Consider the following 20030-nt stretch of genomic DNA (forward strand, 5'->3'; position numbering starts at 1 on the left):
GGCTTTCTCTGTGTCCTTCAGTAGGAAGTCAACACCACCCAGAGCAAGTATCAGGATTTCCAGCACCTGCTATCTCCTGTGACAACTTATTTTTGTTCTGTACATCAGAAGGTGCTGCTTCTTTTGAAGATTTTTGACTCACCTTTTATGGGCAGAATTTTGTGGTGCGATGTCACTCCATAATACAGAGATTCTTAATTAAATCATTCAGCATGAGTATATTTAAAGACAAATCAGATTCAGATCTTGTCCTCAAGGAATATAGTCTAGAAGAGAGATGAGAGATATATGTTGATAATGTGATAATTAATATTTTATTGTACTTTATAAAGCACTCTCAAATATATTATCTTATTAAATCTACACAGCAACTCCATAAGGTAGTCTTTATTATTATCATTTTTTCCTATCAGAAAACTGAAGTTTCAAGACTTTAATTGGCAATTCAGGGATCATCCAGCCAAGAAACAGCGGAAATGAGACATGAACTTTTATCTTCTGAGTCGACTGGTCTTCCTTTGCCACTGCACCCTCCTTCTAGAATAAAAGGATGGGTGAAATATCAGGGAAATTTTAGTACTGACAATATGGCACCCTCTATTTCATTTAATTTTCACAACCCTATATTAGGTTAACATTATCCTCATTTTACTAATCTGGAAAATGAGAGCATTGAGATGATTCAGACCTTATCCAAGGTATACAAGAAGTAAGTGGCTAGAGTAGCTGTTTTCAGGGCTTTCTTCCTTCTCCATCATGCTATCTCTTTCCACTAAACTTAATTTCCATTCTTTTCCTCAGAAGTCTTCTGTCTTGCATAAGTGGAATGGAAAGAATACTTCCAGAAAATGATTCAGGAATGGCTTTGTGGAAGACGGAGAGAAGAGTAGAACCATGGCTCTCAAATTTTAAAGGCTTAAAAGTCATTAAAGTGAAGGTTTCAAGCCTCTGTCCCCATAGATGGTCCCTAGATTCAGTAATTCTTGAGTGGGACTTAGGAGTCAGCATTTTCCAAACTTCTCAAGTGTTTTTGTAACAGGTAGATCAGAGAGACTTTACTTTGGAAAAAAAAAAAGAAAGAAAGAAACGAACGAAGTGAAAGTTTTTCTTCTTACTCTTTCTACCCTTTCCACCTTGTGGTTAGGTAATGTTCTTTTCCACTCACCAACTTAATTACAGATTTTAAGTCCACTTTGCTTCATTAGAATTTATGGATTTCAGGCCGGGCGCGGTGGCTCAAGCCTGTAATCCCAGCACTTTNAAAAAAAAAAGAAAGAAAGAAACGAACGAAGTGAAAGTTTTCTTCTTACTCTTTCTACCCTTTCCACCTTGTGGTTAGGTAATGTTCTTTTCCACTCACCAACTTAATTACAGATTTTAAGTCCACTTTGCTTCATTAGAATTTATGGATTTCAGGCCGGGCGCGGTGGCTCAAGCCTGTAATCCCAGCACTTTGGGAGGCCGAGACAGGCGGATCACAAGGTCAGGAGATCGAGACCATCCTGGCTAACACGGTGAAACCCCGTCTCTACTAAAATACAAAAAAAAAATTAGCCGGGCGAGGTGGCGGGCGCCTGTAGTCCCAGCTACTCGGGAGGCTGAGGCAGGAGAATGGCGTGAACCCGGGAGGCGGAGGTTGCAGTGAGCTGAGATTAGGCCACTGCGCTCCAGCCTGGGTGACAGAGCAAGACTCCGTCTCAAAAAAAAAAAAGAATTTATGGATTTCATTTTAACTCTTCCTCACCCCTTCTTCTAGCCCCCCAGACATCTACTTTTGGAAGCCTCCATCATTTCCACTAAATAACAATGTAAACCAGTGTTCTTCATAAGGTGTTCCCTTGAGCCAGGGGGATCAACCATTCCTTATGTAACACCTAAGTGGGGCTTACCTCAAGTAAAAAGATGAATACCACAAACCCTACAGACTAGGAGAAAGATAACCACTGATTGCATTTCCAGTAGAAATATGAAGAGTGAAGAATATAATGGGCATTCTTTGAAGCTTGCCCTTGAAACTCTTCCTGCCAACTCTCCGTTTGCCATATTGTACACTGCTGGGCTTCCATTGCATAAATCTTTCTAGGGTATGACCTTCAAGATGGCTTTATATTTTTTCCCCTAATCCAGAAGGTATTTTGAGTGACTAGTAATGTGTAGCATTGAGGTGTCAACCCAGCTACCTTTAGCAGATGTTACAATGTACAGAATCAGCTGAAAAGGACCAGAAGTTTCCACTTCTTTTGCCAGGTCTACTTGTGGGTTTGTTCTTGCTCAGCCATCACAGCTATTTCAGCAGCTCATTTCTTCACTTCACATCTGTTCTCCTAGTCAGTGCCCTAACTCCTCACTTGTGGTTCCCTCATTCTTCCAGTCCTGTGGGCCTGGTGCTTGTGGTCTAATCCAAAACAAACAACAGGAATAAATCACTTCAACAGTACAACTTGTAGGGATCCTGTAAACTGTTATACTACATGTAAAATACTCTGCTTGATGGTTGCAGCCCTTTATAACCTGGCCCTGCTCTACAAATTTAAAAATGTATTTCTTATTCAACCTTAGCTTCAGTTTATCTTTTCACTGACTCATGGCTTACTAGATTCAAATTCCTTCAAATTCCCCTTTTTTGAGTGGTCAGTTGCTTCTTCTCTTAACTGTCACTTTGTGTGTGTTTCTAGGGGTGCATTATTACATCGTGTTGTAATAATTTGTCTTGCTTTGTTTAGTCTTGGTCTGTATGCTCAGCTAGACAGAGTTCCTCAAAGTTGTCAACCATATCTTAAACATCTTTATGTCTCAGACATAAATGCTTATACCTAACAAGGGTATAATAAATACTTATTGACAGATGAATGAAAGGAATGACGAGAAAGTTGTTATGCCTGATTCACCGATGATGTAAATACCTCTTTTATTGCTGGATGCCAAACAAGCCTCTGATCAACACACCTTTGGCTTTGACTAACTTTCTCTCTTTTAAAAAATCTTCGCGCTTTTTTTTAAGGTACTGTTAGTTGAACAGCTCTTCCGCAAGGAGTTCAAACCATTTTTGAAGAAATGGTATCGTGTTATTGGATTAAGTGGTGATACCCAACTGAAAATATCATTTCCAGAAGTTGTCAAGTCGTGTGATATTATTATCAGTACAGCTCAAATCCTTGAAAATTCCCTCTTAAACTTGGAAAATGGAGAAGATGCTGGTGTTCAATTGTCAGGTCAGTTTAAGTGTTTATTTTTTTAAAAAAAATTAATAGTAATATTAATGATAACAAGTCTATATTTGTTAATTTTTTAAATGTTTATAAAAATTAACTTTGGTTTAAATTGTCTTTTATTGCTTATGGTTTTATTAAAATCCTTCTACTTCCTGGAGGAAACAAAAAAAGTAAGTTTTTAATTAGACCACTTTATTCTGCATAAGAATACCATTATTAAGGCAAGCACTCGCTGGACTTTCCATTTATTCTGACAAGTTCCTTTATTTGCTAGTGAATGTTGTTAGATCTGCTTCCCGGAAACATAGAATAAAAATACAAACCTTGTGTTTTGTGGGGTATAGGATGAGAATGTAGGATAAAGAATGGGAAAAAAGTAAAAATAATTTATAGTAACTAAATGCAATGTTAAAACAAGGCAAAATTTTCCCTCTTTAAATAGTGTGGTTTTACTTGATGTAATAAAATAAAATTCACCAACCTAAAATTAAATATTTTATTAAAGAACAAAAGTATAATCCTGAGATTTGTTTTATAATAAGCCAGGATGTGAATTCCACATCTAATGCTTTTTAGCTCTGCAAACTTTCTGAATCTTATCTATTAAAGAAGGAGAATATCTAACAGGGAGTTTCATGATTAGTATATATGAACTTCTATGTGTACAGGTGCTAGTGTAGTTGCATCTCCCTCCTGAAAACTGCAAGTGGATTGCTCTTGTGTCCTGCCCAAGAGAAGGCATCCCCAAGGCAGCTCAATTACTGTTCTAAAGTTATTTTCTCACTGTAGTGTGCTGGTATGGAGAAATGAACTCTTTGAATTTTCTTTGAAGACTTTTCCCTCATTATCATTGATGAATGTCATCACACCAACAAAGAAGCAGTGTATAATAACATCATGAGGCGTTATTTGATGCAGAAGTTGAAAAACAATAGACTCAAGAAAGAAAACAAACCAGTGATTCCTCTTCCTCAGATACTGGGACTAACAGCTTCACCTGGTGTTGGAGGGGCCACAAAGCAAGCTAAAGCCGAAGAACACATTTTAAAAGTAAGTCATAATTTTATGTATAACCAATGAAAGCAAAGCTAAAACAAATGCCAGGACTTCTTGGTCTTGTTCAATAAGGTTGAGTTCAAGTGTTGTGATCATCAGTTAAGTGAAATCTGTTTGCTTTAGTACAATAAATATACTCAGTCTTCTATAAAATACGAATATGCCTTAATAAATATCAATAACACAAAACAATATCATAAAAATGATGGAGAGTGATATAATTAATGCGAAGTTGAGACAAATAGAATGCCTTCTTTGAACATCTACTCTTATAGTTAAACTTTTTGATCTACTTGATATAGAAATACGCATAAACTGTGAAAGTTTCTCATTGTCACACATGATAAAGTCTTACTCCGAGAGTTTCAAAACTACGTTTTCTGTGTTTCATATGTGATTCTAGGAACTGAGGTAATTCAAATCAAAGGGAAATAGGGATATGAAGATCTTTAAAGATGAGCTTGTCAGCGGCCCCAAAATGGTAACACCACGTACAGTACTACTGTTAAACTTGAGTGTTAAATAAATCATAGTAGCCCAAGAAGTATTTTGGTACCAAGGCAATTGCATTTGAATTTTAAGTCCCTTACTTCAAGTTGAATTCAACACAAATTATGCAGAGTAGACACAACATTCAGAGATGCAATTATAGACTCCAAAATATAATTTATTACTGGGATTAAGGACTAATTCCAGTCTAATAATCCAGGAACAAGGCTAAGGATGCTCCTAGCTTTGCATTGCCTGCTTTATGTGTAGAAGAAGGTGGTAGTATGATCCATGGATGTCAAGATGATTTTTGACATACCTCATGTAACTTGGTTATCTCAAAATCATTCTCTGTCAATGATGGTAAATTGTTATACTCTTTCCATGTCAGTTTTCCACCTGGAAAATGGAATTTAAGGAATGAATATCAATACACCTTTTTCTCTGGAATTATCCACCAACTTGATTTAGAAGCTCCTTTTTCCTATATTAGGACAAATGTTACTGATTGTTGGTTAGTGAGATCCATAATAAAACAATGTTAAAATGCTATATTTAGCAAGCAATGCTACATATTACTTGCATGAAATTTTATACTACATATTTATACTACAATTTAATGCTACATATTTTATATGAAAATAATTCTACACTGAATAAAGTGAATGGGAAAAATAATTGCATAAATATTAAAAAATGTCTCTTTTCCAGCTATGTGCCAATCTTGATGCATTTACTATTAAAACTGTTAAAGAAAACCTTGATCAACTGAAAAACCAAATACAGGAGCCATGCAAGAAGTTTGCAATTGCAGATGACACCAGAGAAGTATGTGCTCAATGTTTTATATCTATTTGATTGGCAATACCACATTCAGTTGAAAGATGGCAAAGGCTATTTTATACTGACCATCTGAACAATATTATTTAAAAATTTTAGCAAACAAGTTTCAGGGTTTTTTTTTAATTGATGTTAGGCAGTGAAGCACTACAGTGAATTCTCCCCTCTAGTCCTCTTTTAGTTTGCTGATTTACATGAGGAATAGCTCATTCATTGTTTGCTACATATGAGTTATGAGGGACAGTGGGGGGCGATGAGCAGGGGGATGTATAACTAAGCTGGAGGGGTTATGACAGTTCGTTTTAGCCTTTTTAATTTTGTTGGTGAATTCCAGGATTGATTTTCTGATATGCCACAGAGCCATTTTGTTGCTATCAAATTACATTTGGCAATGATAATGGGAATCCTACCTAATTTGCATACTTGCATATTTACTTTCTTAGGAAAACAGTGCAATGGTAAAGAAGTGAAATATTTACTTTAATGATACCTTTCTGATGAATTTTCAGGAATTATAAAATAAACTGAGAGTCAATTTGGACATTATGGCCAGTAAATTATGTCAATACTTTATTTTGTAAAATTTAGACAGCGTTACAAATTCTGGCCATATGTACTTGATAATACCATTGAAAATAAGAATGTTGGGATCAAATGATATGATATATGAATAGTAGATAACACAAGATTGAAATATAGTAGGCACTAAACCAATGTTAGTAACTAGCCTCCGTATATCTCTTTTTTTTAATTCTGAAAAAGACTGCTATCTATTCCAGCTGTACTATTACAGTTGAATATATTTTATTCACTTTCCCTTTTTTGTTACTTATTTGGTTTTACCTGATAATTTTAAATGCGTATTTCTACTCATTAAGATTTTCAAAACTACATTTCTCAGGTACATTTTTAAAAGAATTTGCCATTTTTTAAACTTACTTTAATTTTTTATATACTTTGAAGCATAACATACATACAGAAAAGTACAAATGCATATGTGTACTGATTGCTGAATTTTCATAAACTGAATACACATATGTAAACAAAATCCAAATCAAGAGACGGCACATTGCCAGTACCCCAAAAGCTCCTGGTTCCCCCTTCCAGTCACCATACCCCAGGAGTCACCACTATCTTGACTTCTCAAACAAAAATGAGTTTTCACTGATTCTGAACTTTATATAAATGGAATCATATAGCATGCACTCCTTTATTTCTGGCTTTTATTCAGACTGTACTTCAACTTTTTATTTTGGTCGAAATAATACTGAAACCCAGTTTTACAAAGGGGGAATGTTTCTTAAATTACATTGTAAGCTTTCTAAATAATTGTGGCATTAATGCAATATGTGTTTTCTAAGTTACCTTTAACATACAAGGTTTATATCATTCATTAACTTTTTAAGTTGGAGATTACAGCAGAGGTAACAAGGTGTTGGTGTGGGTGTGGCTTGATGGCAGACTTAAAAGAGAAGCTGACAAAAATAAATGTACAGACAAGTGATGGGACACTAACCTGTTACTTTGTCTAAACGAAGATTCCAAATCAGATTTATTATAACCTAGAAATTATTTTAACAAAAGTAATGTTATTCTTTTAACAATAAGAATATATAAGAATAAGTGTGTACTTTATTTTTAGGATCCATTTAAAGAGAAACTTCTAGAAATAATGACAAGGATTCAAACTTATTGTCAAATGAGTCCAATGTCAGATTTTGGAACTCAACCCTATGAACAATGGGCCATTCAAATGGAAAAAAAAGGTAATTTAGGTTTGTACCTAACACTTAGTTTATCCCATGTTTATGCCAAGATTTCAGATGACTATATCACAGATTTCCCCAAGAAATTAAAAGCAAAAGTAGTTTCAAATAGAATTTCTGTGTTCTGTGTAGGACAAGTATAATAAACATGTTCTAATTCCTTTTCTAAGAAAAGAGATTCCAATACTATCCAATTTTCTCTTTGTCTCCAGAGTCTTATATTTATTGTATATTTAAGGTATTGAGATAAATATTAATAGCTCTGTCTCCAAAGGCAAACTCAACTAATATATTTTCATGCCATTCCTCTGTGCATCAGCTACATGTTTTTGCTCAGGCAGAACTCAAGCAGCAAGTCTAGGAGTTGGAAAACTTGCCCTGTTTCAGAGCTCAGGACACATTTTGAGCCTTAACTTGCCCATTTTAAAACCAAGCCAGTTTTGGAGTTAGTAACATAAATATATTCAAGTCCATGGCACAATTTTAGGGGGGTTATATGCTTATTACTTCACTTACATAATATATTTTTTCACAGCTGCAAAAGAAGGAAATCGCAAAGACCGTGTTTGTGCAGAACATTTGAGGAAGTACAATGAGGCCCTACAAATTAATGACACAATTCGAATGATAGATGCATATAATCATCTTGAAACTTTCTATAATGAAGAGAAAGATAAGAAGTTTGCAGTCATAGAAGATGATAGTGATGAGGGTGGTGATGATGAGTATTGTGATGGTGATGAAGATGAGGATGATTTAAGGAAACCTTTGAAACTGGATGAAACAGATAGATTTCTCATGACTTTATTTTTTGGTAAGATTCAAAGTAGCATATACTGGTCTCATTCATTTACCTTTTCAACATGAAGTTACTGCTTCTCATAAGCTCTCCAAAAAGAGAAATATTTTTTGAAAGACGAAATCCCACTCAGATTGGAACTATTTCTAATTATATGACCAGATTAACTACCAGTTGTATGATCACAGTCAGTCATTTGGTCATTCAGTTTTATTGCCAAAACAATTGTAATGAATTTATTTATTAAACCATCCTAATTATTAGATATAGTGCAAGACTGTAGATGAGCCACAATTCATGAAACCTTCTAGTGTAATTTGTTGTATGCTTTACTAAACTTTTCTTTCAAGTAGTTTTAAAATTAATTAATTTTTAATCAACAAAACTGGATTTTTTTGGTGTACAAAATGTTTGATATATCTATACATTGTGGAATGGCTAAATAAAGCTTGTTAACATATCAAATTATTTTAACCTATGTAATTATTTCTTAAAGAAAACAATAAAATGTTGAAAAAACTGGCTGAAAACCCAGAATATGAAAATGAAAAGCTGACCAAATTAAGAAATACCATAATGGAGCAATATACTAGGACTGAGGAATCAGCACGAGGAATAATCTTTACAAAAACACGACAGAGTGCATATGCACTTTCCCAATGGATTACCGAAAATGAAAAATTTGCTGAAGTAGGAGTCAAAGCCCATCATCTGATAGGAGCTGGACACAGCAGTGAGTTCAAACCCATGACACAGGTATAAATATCCTTTTGGACTTCTTTTCTTTTCTTTCTCTTCTTTTTCTTCTTCTCTCTCTTCTCTTATCCTCTTCTCTTTCTCTTCTCTTCTCTTCTCTTCTCTTCTCTTCTCTTCTCTTCTCCTCTTCTTCTTTTCTTTCAGACGAGGTCTCCCTCTGTCACTCAGGCTGAGGAGCAGTGGCATGATCAAGACTCACTGCACCCTTGACCTCCTAGGCTCAAGCAATCCTCCAGCCCCAGCCTCCCAAACAGCTGGGACTCTAGGTGTGCACCACCACACCCAACTAATTTTTTTATCTTTTTTGTAGAAAAAGGGTCCCACTATCTTGCCCTGGATTGTCTTAAACTCCTGGGCTCAAGCCATCCTTCTGCCTCTGCATTCCAAAGTATTGGGATTATAGGCATGAGCCACTGCGCTCAGCCCGAACTTCTTTTCTTATGCTGTTTTTACTCTTCTCAAATTGTTTTAGTCTTTTCTACCAATCCTCTCACTATCCACAAATACATTTACAGGATAAAACATGTGTTCTTGAAATAAAATCTAAGTCTAATAGCAACCAAATCTGTGGTTTTGAAAGGTTACATGTTGTTTTAGGAGTCATTTTCCCACATAATAATTGCAAGAACTTTCTAAGTTTCCCTTGCAAAAATGAGTGACAGGTAAACTTAATAACAAAGTTCAGAAATGATTGCAATGTTGTATCAAGTGGAAAATTCAAACTCCCACAAAAATGTGTGCATTATAACTAGAACTATGCAAAATACGTTTACATAGAATGAGACCTATAGGGAAACTTGGAAAAATTAAAGAATTTGATACATTAGAGATTTGGGATTCTGATAAGTAGGTTTTCTGTTCCTTTTTAAGGTGTTTTGTTTTATTTTGTTTACATGCTGCTTACTGTGAGCATAGTAAAAAACACTTGGGTAAGAAAAAAAGGCACTTGTAGACATAACAAGCATGCATAAAGCAATGATGTCTTGTTAGAGTAAAATATTCTTCTGAGGGATAAGGTCATATTGACCTGAGTCTTTCTGGTCAAATGAATACTTCCTTTCTATTATAGTTATCACTATTCAAGCCAATGGAGCAAATTAATTCTGTTTCAGTGTTTGCTGGGAAAAAATTCTTGAAATGGTTACTATAACTCTTTATATACCCTCTACGTGCACTCCTGTGAGCACTGCCAATAAAATTAATGCCAGAGAAAGTACTATTTTCCTTAGGTAACAAGTTTGCTTCCTTCTTTTTGATGAGACGTAGTTTGCTTAGTATGTTTTTCTTTTTGCCTTAGCTTCCAGAAAGCTAGCAGGCAAAATTCAAGTTCAGTCTCACAGCGTCTGTGTTGATTCTTATGAGTTCTGTTTTTAAATTTCTTTTATATTAGCTTTAGCATTATGACTTTCATTGTAAGACAGCTAAGCTTCTCTTTAAAAAGACGTAGAGTGCAAATGAAAAGCCTATGTTCAAGCTACTTTCTGCTCCTTATTCATTTCAAACCTAGGGGCTATGTGCCAAAATTCAGAACATATTCCCTTCCTTCCCCACTCCTTGCATCCTCACCTTGTAAACTGGGGTGGACAAACTCCTTAGCAATGGTGTTAGGCATCTACATGATGTGACTTGAAGATCTGACACTGTCTGGAATTTTTGTTATTAAAGTTACTCCTTCAAATTAAGACACAGGCATCTTCTACTAAAACCTAAGGACATGTAAGTTTTTATCGGGAGATGTGAGGGCAGGAGGGAGAAATTTTCGGAGAAGACTCAAAAGAGGCCTTTCTACAGGGTCCTCCAACAGTTAGGAGTCAAATAAGGACTCACGCTCCTCTGAGAAGAAAGAGAAGGGGATGGAAGAACATAGTTTTGGTCTGGCAGCTTTATTTTGTTTAATGTATGGGGCAAAACACAGTGTGGATGTGCACCAAATGCCAACTGGACCAACAGCTTTGATGAGAGTGGTTATGAAAATAAAACCACATCGTCCATATCAAGCTAGGTTTGTGCTCACTCATTTCTCCCATGTAAGGATAAGAGAGCATATTTTTATTTATTTATATTGACTTTCAAAATTCAGACTTTTTTCATTTGAAAATAGTTTTAATTACAGTTGTATAACCTCTTCTTTTATTTCTATTTATATTATCCGTTTGAATCAAGAATATATTTACCTCATTCAAAATTAATAAGGCACAAGGCATACCACGGACCTCTGGTCTTCCAGCTCCCCTCCCTAGATGCAGCCAATGTTTTCAGTTTCTCTTGTGTCCTTTTAGGAATATTCCATAGCTTCTCACACAAATGGTTCTTAAAGTGAGCAAATGCATATACAGTGTGCATTTTGTCTGTAACTGAAAACAATATATCAAAGAATCTCTGCATCTTATCCTCTAAATATTAAAGATTCTGAAGTTAATGTAGTGGGGGAAAAGCCCATTTTATTTTCTGATTGTCATATTCTCTTCTCAACCGACAGCTCCTCCTTTCTTCCTCTGGAGTCACCCATCAGTTTATTTCCTTGGCATAAAATATGGTCTTCCCACCTCCAGACTGGATGATGGAAATATTTTTGTTATTGTGTGGTAATCCCAGATTGGAAATCAAATGTTGTCTCACCATTATGTCTTTGTTCAATGCCAAAAACAGATGGCAACAAATCCATGTATGATCTAATCCTTTGATTTACACTGACCAGTTGCAATTTATTATTTCTTCCTCTAATTAGAAGATTTTAATGTGTTTAGCATCACAAAATTTAATTTATTAAAATGTTTCTACAGAATGAACAAAAAGAAGTCATTAGTAAATTTCGCACTGGAGAAATAAATCTGCTTATCGCTACCACAGTGGCAGAAGAAGGTCTGGATATTAAAGAATGTAACATTGTTATCCGTTATGGTCTTGTCACCAGTGAAATAGCCATGGTCCAGGTACATTCAAATATCTTTACTTATTATGTTAATTTTATTTGTGTGTTCCTATTTTAATTGCTTTCTTTTAGTTAAACAGCACAAAACATCTTTTAGTTTTAAAACAAAGCCCTTTTCCTGTTAAAAGAGCATTTTAAAAATGCAGTGCACTATTGCCTTTCATATTGCTGTAAATTCATATGATAACCAGATACCTGTTGTATGTTTAAACAACAACTCCTCTTTGGCTATTTCTGTACCCTAAGGCTTTCCAGGACCATGACACCAGCCCCATTTGTAAGAGTCAAAAGCAGCCTCCTCATTCCTAGGATGTCTGTGAGCCCCCGACTGGACAAGTAATCTAAAGTACGCTGTCCCACAATTGTCTGATGAAGTAACATGCTCAAACCTGAGGGAGCCCTGCTGTTTCTGCATTTTACTCCCTTATCCTTTCTAATTTCCTGTATGTTTAGAAGTTTTCATGATAAAATGTTGGTTGGGGCAGACTTATAAATGCAAAATAAATAAAAGAGTGAGATGTTCTGTTTTCATTCAGATTTCACGTTATCTCTTACCCACCTGTGTTAATGGAATTATTGTAACCTTCTGTTGAGTAGGCATAGGTTTATGCTGATTAATATACTATTCTTCCTATGAAATTAACTGAAGCGTTTTTAAAATAATTTAAATTGCATCCTTGAATAAAAGGCAAGCCATAGAAGACTAAGATAACCAGACTGCCATCAAATTAGCAAATAATTTTATTTTAGGAATTTATTTGTAAGTCAGTGATAAACTTAGTAATAAAACTTAGAATACATTTTTCCTTGAGGATAATTTTATAGTTGATAGGCTCCTGGGCCAGGCCACAGAAGTTTCTATTAGTCAAAATATACCTGAATATCACTTTCTTAAAGAGGCTTGTAGAAAGTTATCAACATGTTAAATATATTCCCATGGGAAAATGTGCTAAGAATGTAATGTAGGATGCCAGAAACTGACCTGCCTTCTCACCAGCCCTGGTGTCAAGGTCAGAGATGACACTTCTCTCCATTCATTCCTCCCAGCTTCCTACCAAGAAAGACGACTCCTCAGTCCACGTCATTGATCATGGTTCTCATAGTTTGAGAGAGAATTTCTGAGAGCAAAAAGGCTGGACAGGATGATATTATGTCATTGAGGCCTAATCATCATCACTCTAGAACACTGTTTCTGTATTAAAGCCTATTTTAAGTTTCAAAGAGCTGACTTACAAGGAATGGATTAATAACTAACTTTGCCCATTTAAAGACTGGCATGCTGAACAACCCAATATCATTTCATTCTGAGCAATGAATATCATTCCCAGAAAAAAACAGGAGGATTTGTATCACAGTATGCTGTGATGCAAATTCATTTACTTGATTTATTTGTGTTTTCAGGCCCGTGGTCGAGCCAGAGCTGATGAGAGCACCTACGTCCTGGTTGCTCACAGCGGTTCAGGAGTTATCGAACGTGAGACAGTTAATGATTTCCGAGAGAAGATGATGTATAAAGCTATACACTGTGTTCAAAATATGAAACCAGAGGAATATGCTCATAAGGTATTGATGGCTACCTCTGAATTTGATTTTCATTTAAAAATGGTGGCATGTGGTTGCCATTGATATCTCTGTGACTCATTCTCCAGAGAAAAATTGTGCTGAATTATAAGTTTCTGTTTAGTGAACTGTACTTAATCCGAATTCACATGCAGAGAATCGAGATCCATAGTGGGCAGAAAATTATCAGGGAGCCATTGCTCCTTCCAGTAAAATCAACCATAAATTTTGATAATATAAATTTACACTGCCTTGTTCCAGAAAGACTGCTGCAACTCACTGATTCAATCCAACATGGTGATTTTGGTTTGACCCAATTTGTTTGTAAAGGCACCGTTTTTTAATTTCAGAAATGTAGATGAAATGCTTACTGTGTGCCAGGTAACATTACAGGAATAGCCAACACAGGCAAACAAAACACATAAGACTCCTGCTGCATGAAGTTTATATTTCTAGTGTGAGCCTGGTGAGATTTGGAGGACAGAAACAGTAAACAAACATTAAAAAACAAGAAATATAACATATCAAGATAAATAAAGAGAATTAGAATAGGATGATATGAAACAACTGACTAGATGGATACTTCCTTTTTTTTGTAGTTTTTGAAATTCTTTTTTTTTTATTATGTTTTATGTTCTAGGGTACATGTGCACAACGTGCAGGTTTGTTACATATGTATGCATGTGCCATGTCGGTGTGCTGCACCCATTAACTCGTTATTTACATTAGATATTTCTCTTAATGCTATCCCTCCCCTCTCCCCCAACCCCACGACAAGCCCTGGTGTGTGATGTTCCCCGCTCTGTGTTCAAGTGTTCTCATTGTTCAATTCCCACCTATGAGTGAGAACATGCAGTGTTTGATTTTCTGTCCTTGTGATAGTTTGCTCAGAATGATGGTTTTCAGTTTCATCCATTTCCCTACAAAGGACATGAATTCATCCTTTTTTATGGCTACATAGACTAGATGGATACTTTCAACTGTGTGGTTGAGGAAGGTCTCTTAGAAGGAGTGACACTGAAGCTGCATCTGAATGATAAGAAAATACAGAATATGTCATCTAGCTACATCTCAATTTACTAACGCACAGTCATTTGAGTTGTGCAAAGGAATGCAGTGAAGAAAGAATGTATTTCTATAGTATTTCAGGAAATCCCCCATACCACTGAATTAAAGACTGTAACTACTATAATAGCAAACAATCCATTTAGAAGAAAATTCACACCCTTGCATATGGGTGTGAATGTTAGTTTCTTAACATTGGAATTGGCTCTACCTTAAATAGAGTTTCACTAAAGGAATGCTTTCAAATTGGTGTGCATTGCTGTTACCAACTCCAAGGTTTCCTGACCAGGTTTCTGCACAAACCTTTATTTTAAAACTGCTTTAAATACAAGGCAAAGCAAACATTTTAGAGTATCAAATCAAACTTTTGTCACCAAATTATGCCACTGGAAAGTTACTGCCTCCCAGTTAATATTCTAAGAGAATTAATCAAGTAGATGTTTACAAAGACTGATGTTTTAAGAGTAGTTTTTTGGAGGTCAACACTAGGACAATCTCTGGAGTTTAAGGGTCAAACTCTTCCAGACATTCTTTAGAATAAGGCACTGTCCCTTTGGAGGCCCCAGAATGGACTATATTTTTAGGTCTCCTTTGGCCAAGAAACCTGCCCTCCTAAAACGACTTTGGGTAGATGAACTGAAAGTAGGAGTGGCAATGGGGAAGGAGGGGTACACGCCACTAGTAACCTGTTCAAAGCCTGTAGAAAACATTGCTACTGGGAAGATGTTTACTTTCTTCTACTTTGAGCATCCTTCTCAACACAATCTTCAGGCAACCACTAATGAATAATGAGAATTGACAGATAAGATGAAATCTTTTTTCCATGTTATAAACACAGTTTATACATAACAGAGCTTCTTAAGATTAAATCAGACTTCTAGGAGCAAGTTGATCATCATAAATGTTTTTCTCTAGCATTGATTCAACTTTTGCTACATTATTACACTCTATTTGGACTTAGGCTGATTGTAGCTGTGCCTCTTGTATATTTATTATGGGTTCTTTTGTTTGTTTGTTTGTTTGCCCCTCTAGTTACTTCAAATTCCTTTGCTATTTTAGAGTTAGTCTTTTAGCTTCTGATGTCGTGTTTACAAATCCATACACTTACCTTGGCTTTATTTTTTTTCTGACTCATTCATACACATTTCTTAATTCCCACATGTATGTGATCCTATAATTACCTTATCAGCTCACTGAACTGTAAATGTCTTATAAAAGTAACCTATTTTAACTTTTAGGGAAAAATATTTCAATGTATTTTGCTATAATTTACATAGGAAATTCATCTTGGTACTTGTCTGATTAACCTATTATATAGCCTCCAAGCTTGCTTGCAAGGTTTTATTCTCTTTTCTATGCTATATGTGGCTGCCTTGAAGGGAGATCTAAAATGTAGAGTTAGGAGCCAAAGAGATGGACTTTGTTCATCTGCACTGATGACTTACTTCTACTGAAAATTTCCCCTCGGTCTTAAAGAAAACAATTACTTCCTCCATAATTTAATATAAATATTTCATCTATGAGAGGTCAGTTTGGAGATAAATTATTCAAGAACCAGATTTTTCTACCATGAAGTTGTGTTGGTATAAACACTGGTCAGTCCCTATGTCAACTTTCATATGTTACATAAACTAGATTATTTCTGTTATAAAATAAGTGCTGCTGCTAGTCACAGAGCCTAGAATAAAGATGTTTATGGGCATATTCTCTCACATAAGGAATCTAGGCAGTATTGGCTCCATGATGTTATGAGGAATCCAGGCCTTTTCTCTCTCTTTTATGCCATTATAGCATTGGGCTTTCATTCTCATGGTCGAAGATGGCTTTTAAAATTTCAGCTGCCACATCCTCATTCTAGGCAGGAAGTAAGAAGAAAATGGAAAGAGCGAAAGGTACACATGCCAGCTATCTACTTTTTGAGAAGATTTTCTGAAAATTCCACTCAACAGCTTTTTACATGTCATTGACTGCTGGTTTGGAAATGTAGTCATTTAGCTAGCATATTTCCACCCAGAATAAAATTATGACTCTGTTAGGGAAAATGGACACTGAGGGCAAAACTAGCAGTTTCTGCCACAACTGTGTAAACAGTAGACTGATTAAGATGGTGAAGGGTCTGAAAATTATAAAGCATAAAAAAAGATTAAAGGAATTTAGGTGCTTAGCATAGATTAGAGAAGACGTTGGTAATGTAATAACAGTGTTTAGTAAAGAGATTCCATGTGGGAGGAAGTTTAGACCTATTTTATGGAGCAGAATTAAAGGAAATGGATAGGCCGGCACAGTGGCTCACGCCTGTAATCCCAGCACTTTGGGAGGCTGAGGCAGGTGGATCACTGAGATCAAGAGTTTGAGACCAGCCTGGGCAACATGGCAAAACTCCATCTCTACTAAAAATACAAAAATTAGCTGAGCATGGTGGCAGGTGCCTGGAATCCAAGCTACTCGGGAGGCTAAGGCAGAAGAATCGCTTGAACCCAGGAGATGGAGGTTGCAGTGACCCGAGATAGTACCACCACACTCCAGCCTGGGCAGCAGAGCAAGGCTCCATCTAAATAAATAAATAAATAAATAAATAAATAAATAAATAAAACAAATGGGTAGGCTAGACAGAGAATTTTTGTTGAATATTGCTAAGGACTTTCTCACAATATAACTTTTCTGAAATGGAATGGGCTACTTTTTGAACACCTAAAGATTGCATATTTTCATGGTTACAGGAGATGATTATATACCAAGTTCTTTGGGGGGAGGGTTATTACCTCATTATTTTTATTTCCTAGACCATGAGCTAACTGTATATTTTCACAACTAAGACCTCCAAATTTCAGGAGACTTACTTCTATGAAACTGAGAAAAGAAAACAAACCTGAAACCACTAACTATTCCTTTCTCTGTCCAGATTTTGGAATTACAGATGCAAAGTATAATGGAAAAGAAAATGAAAACCAAGAGAAGTATTGCCAAGCATTACAAGAATAACCCATCACTAATAACTTTCCTTTGCAAAAACTGCAGTGTGCTAGCCTGTTCTGGGGAAGATATCCATGTAATTGAGAAAATGCATCATGTCAATATGACCCCAGAATTCAAGTGAGTCCAGAAAGACCCATCTTTAAATTTTTCCACAAGGGGTGAAGCAGGTTGCATTGTAAATGTTCTTTCAAAATAGTGCAAATGAGATTCATTTATTTTACAACTTCCTCTCCTTTAGCCTCTCAATTATATTCCTATTTTAAATGTCTATGTTTTAAATAAACTGCACTGGTGCAGGAAAAGAGAAGTGTAAGAACCAAAGCCATTTTGATCCAAGGCATGTATTTTTGTATGCTCATCATTTGTTCTCAAATTTTTGAACAACTAAACTCAAGTTAATATAACCAACAGACTTGAAAGAAGTGACAAAAGGCAACATGCCGGTTGAGAGGTATGTGTAGAAGAGAAGCATTGCCTCAGTTGCCATAATAAGCCTGGCAAGCAGGAGGGAAGGAAGGAATGCCATGTAGAATACTACAGGCATGTGGTTGAGCTCCAGGTCCAAAAATCCATGAACTACACGTTGGTATTCTGTCAGTTCTCTGTGCTGATTCTTTCCCTTTGATACTTATAGGGAACTTTACATTGTAAGAGAAAACAAAGCCCTGCAAAAGAAGTGTGCAGACTATCAAACAAATGGTGAAATCATCTGCAAATGTGGCCAGGTGAGTAAATTGCTGTGGGCCTGATTTTACTTTAGCCAAAAGAAATGTTTAATTGCATGTGCATTTAATTTTCCTCTTGCTCTCTCTTTTGTTTTCCAGGCTTGGGGAACAATGATGGTGCACAAAGGCTTAGATTTGCCTTGTCTCAAAATAAGGAATTTTGTAGTAGTTTTCAAAATAATTCAACAAAGAAACAATACAAAAGTGGGTTGAATTACCTATCACATTTCCCAATCTTGACTATTCGGAATGCTGTTTATTTAGTGATGAGGATTAACACGTGACTCAAGATTCTTTTAAAATACTATCAGTTAAACATTTAATATGATTATGATTAATGTATTCATTATGCTACAGAACTGACATAAGAATCAATAAAATGATTGTTTTACTCTGCATTGAACTCTTTTTAAGAACACAATATATTATGCATTATCCATCTTGTTGGTGGGCAGGGGTAAGGAAAATCTACCAATAATTCTCATTAGTGTAGAGTATTACAGTCCTGTGGAAAGAATGCTGAAGTACAAATGAGAATTCAAGGTATCAGTCTCAGGTCTGTCACTAATTTTCAGAATACAATTAGGAAAATCAGTTCATCTTTTGGAACCAGTCTCCTTATCGATGAAATGGTCATAACATTCCCTGGTTTTGCTTTTTATTAATTTTGTATTGTGTTGTAACCGGTTGCCACAAATGTAGTGGCTTAAAACAACACTCATTAATTATAACAGATATCTTGTTGGTCAGAAGGGCAGGGTTCTTTGCTCAGGGTCTCACAAAATTGAAATTGAGGTGTCAGCCAGACTGTGTTCTCATCTGGAGGCACTGGGGAAAGAATCCACTTCCAAGTTCATTCAGAGTTTTGGCAGTTTGTTTCCTTGCAGCTGTCTGACTAGGATGGCTGTTTTGCTGTCTGTCCATTGGGGATCGCTCTCAGCTCCAGCAATGCCCCTACCACACAGCATGCTCAAGGCTCTTTCCCAGCACAGATATTTGCTTTTTCAGGGTCAGAAGAAGAATCTCTCTTTCAAGTCTGCTCAGATGGAACCTTAGATAGGTTAACTGTAAACATTGAAGTGACTGTCTCATCATATCTGTAGGTTCTGCTCACACTCACTGCAAGGGGATTATTCAGGGAATCATCCCAGCCGGTGGGAATTGTGGGGACCATCTTAGAGCTTTGCCTCCTACATCACTTGCCCAGTCTTTGCAACTAAATGATATCATAGGAAAGCACTTTAAAAACTATGAAATACCACCAAAGACCGGTTAAGCAGCAGCATCAAGTAGCTTAAGGCTTCCTTCCTAGACCTTCCCTTCCACGAACATAGCACTATGCTGCAGAACTACCTAACGACAGAGTAGTGGCTAAATCCAGGCTGACCATTAATGCCAACAAGATTACTCGTGTCCCTGGACAGCCATTCACCTCCCACTCTAGGATTCACACTGGAGTTAGCAGGGAGCAGATGCTGAGTGTTATTAGAGAGTAAAGAGAAAAATGTCTGCCTCTGCCCCTCCCAGAACACTGCGGACAATTCTCCCAGTAGAAAAGCAGCCTCTTTTGACAAGGAAGAGCTGCATGATTCAGACAGAAGCCACAATTGACCATTTTAACCAAAACTTAACAAGTCTCACAGATGGCTTGCTCCAAGGGAACAGTTACCTCCTGTGACTAAGGAGAAACAAAATGTTGGAGGGTGTGAAAAGAACATTCCTCTGAAGCTTTGATGGATTAATTGAGTTGATATTACAGTAGTTTTGAATCTTTCCTTGATAATGCCTAAGCAGAGATCAATATTAACCAATGAGATCTCTTGGGTATACAGGAGGACAAAAGAAGACACACAT

General features: G+C 36.2%; 1 protein-coding gene across 1 annotated transcript in view; it reads left to right on the forward strand.

Annotated features, from left to right (window-relative positions):
* IFIH1 (interferon induced with helicase C domain 1) overlaps window positions 1–18574 on the forward strand; it is a 52091-nt gene extending 33517 nt beyond the window's left edge. Inside the window, exons 6-16 of the mRNA XM_017890969.1 lie at window positions 3002–3212; window positions 4045–4262; window positions 5469–5585; window positions 7240–7363; window positions 7899–8177; window positions 8659–8918; window positions 11702–11851; window positions 13252–13413; window positions 17378–17568; window positions 18086–18176; window positions 18276–18574. Coding sequence (XP_017746458.1) covers window positions 3002–3212; window positions 4045–4262; window positions 5469–5585; window positions 7240–7363; window positions 7899–8177; window positions 8659–8918; window positions 11702–11851; window positions 13252–13413; window positions 17378–17568; window positions 18086–18176; window positions 18276–18389 — 1917 coding nt within the window. The 3' untranslated portion in view covers window positions 18390–18574. The remainder of the gene's footprint in view (window positions 1–3001; window positions 3213–4044; window positions 4263–5468; window positions 5586–7239; window positions 7364–7898; window positions 8178–8658; window positions 8919–11701; window positions 11852–13251; window positions 13414–17377; window positions 17569–18085; window positions 18177–18275) is intronic.
* The last annotated feature ends 1456 nt before the right edge of the window (window positions 18575–20030 follow it).

The sequence above is a fragment of the Rhinopithecus bieti genome, unplaced genomic scaffold (assembly GCF_001698545.2).
Source record: "Rhinopithecus bieti isolate Rb0 unplaced genomic scaffold, ASM169854v2 scaffold_19966, whole genome shotgun sequence".
NCBI classification, from domain to species: Eukaryota; Metazoa; Chordata; class Mammalia; order Primates; family Cercopithecidae; genus Rhinopithecus; species Rhinopithecus bieti.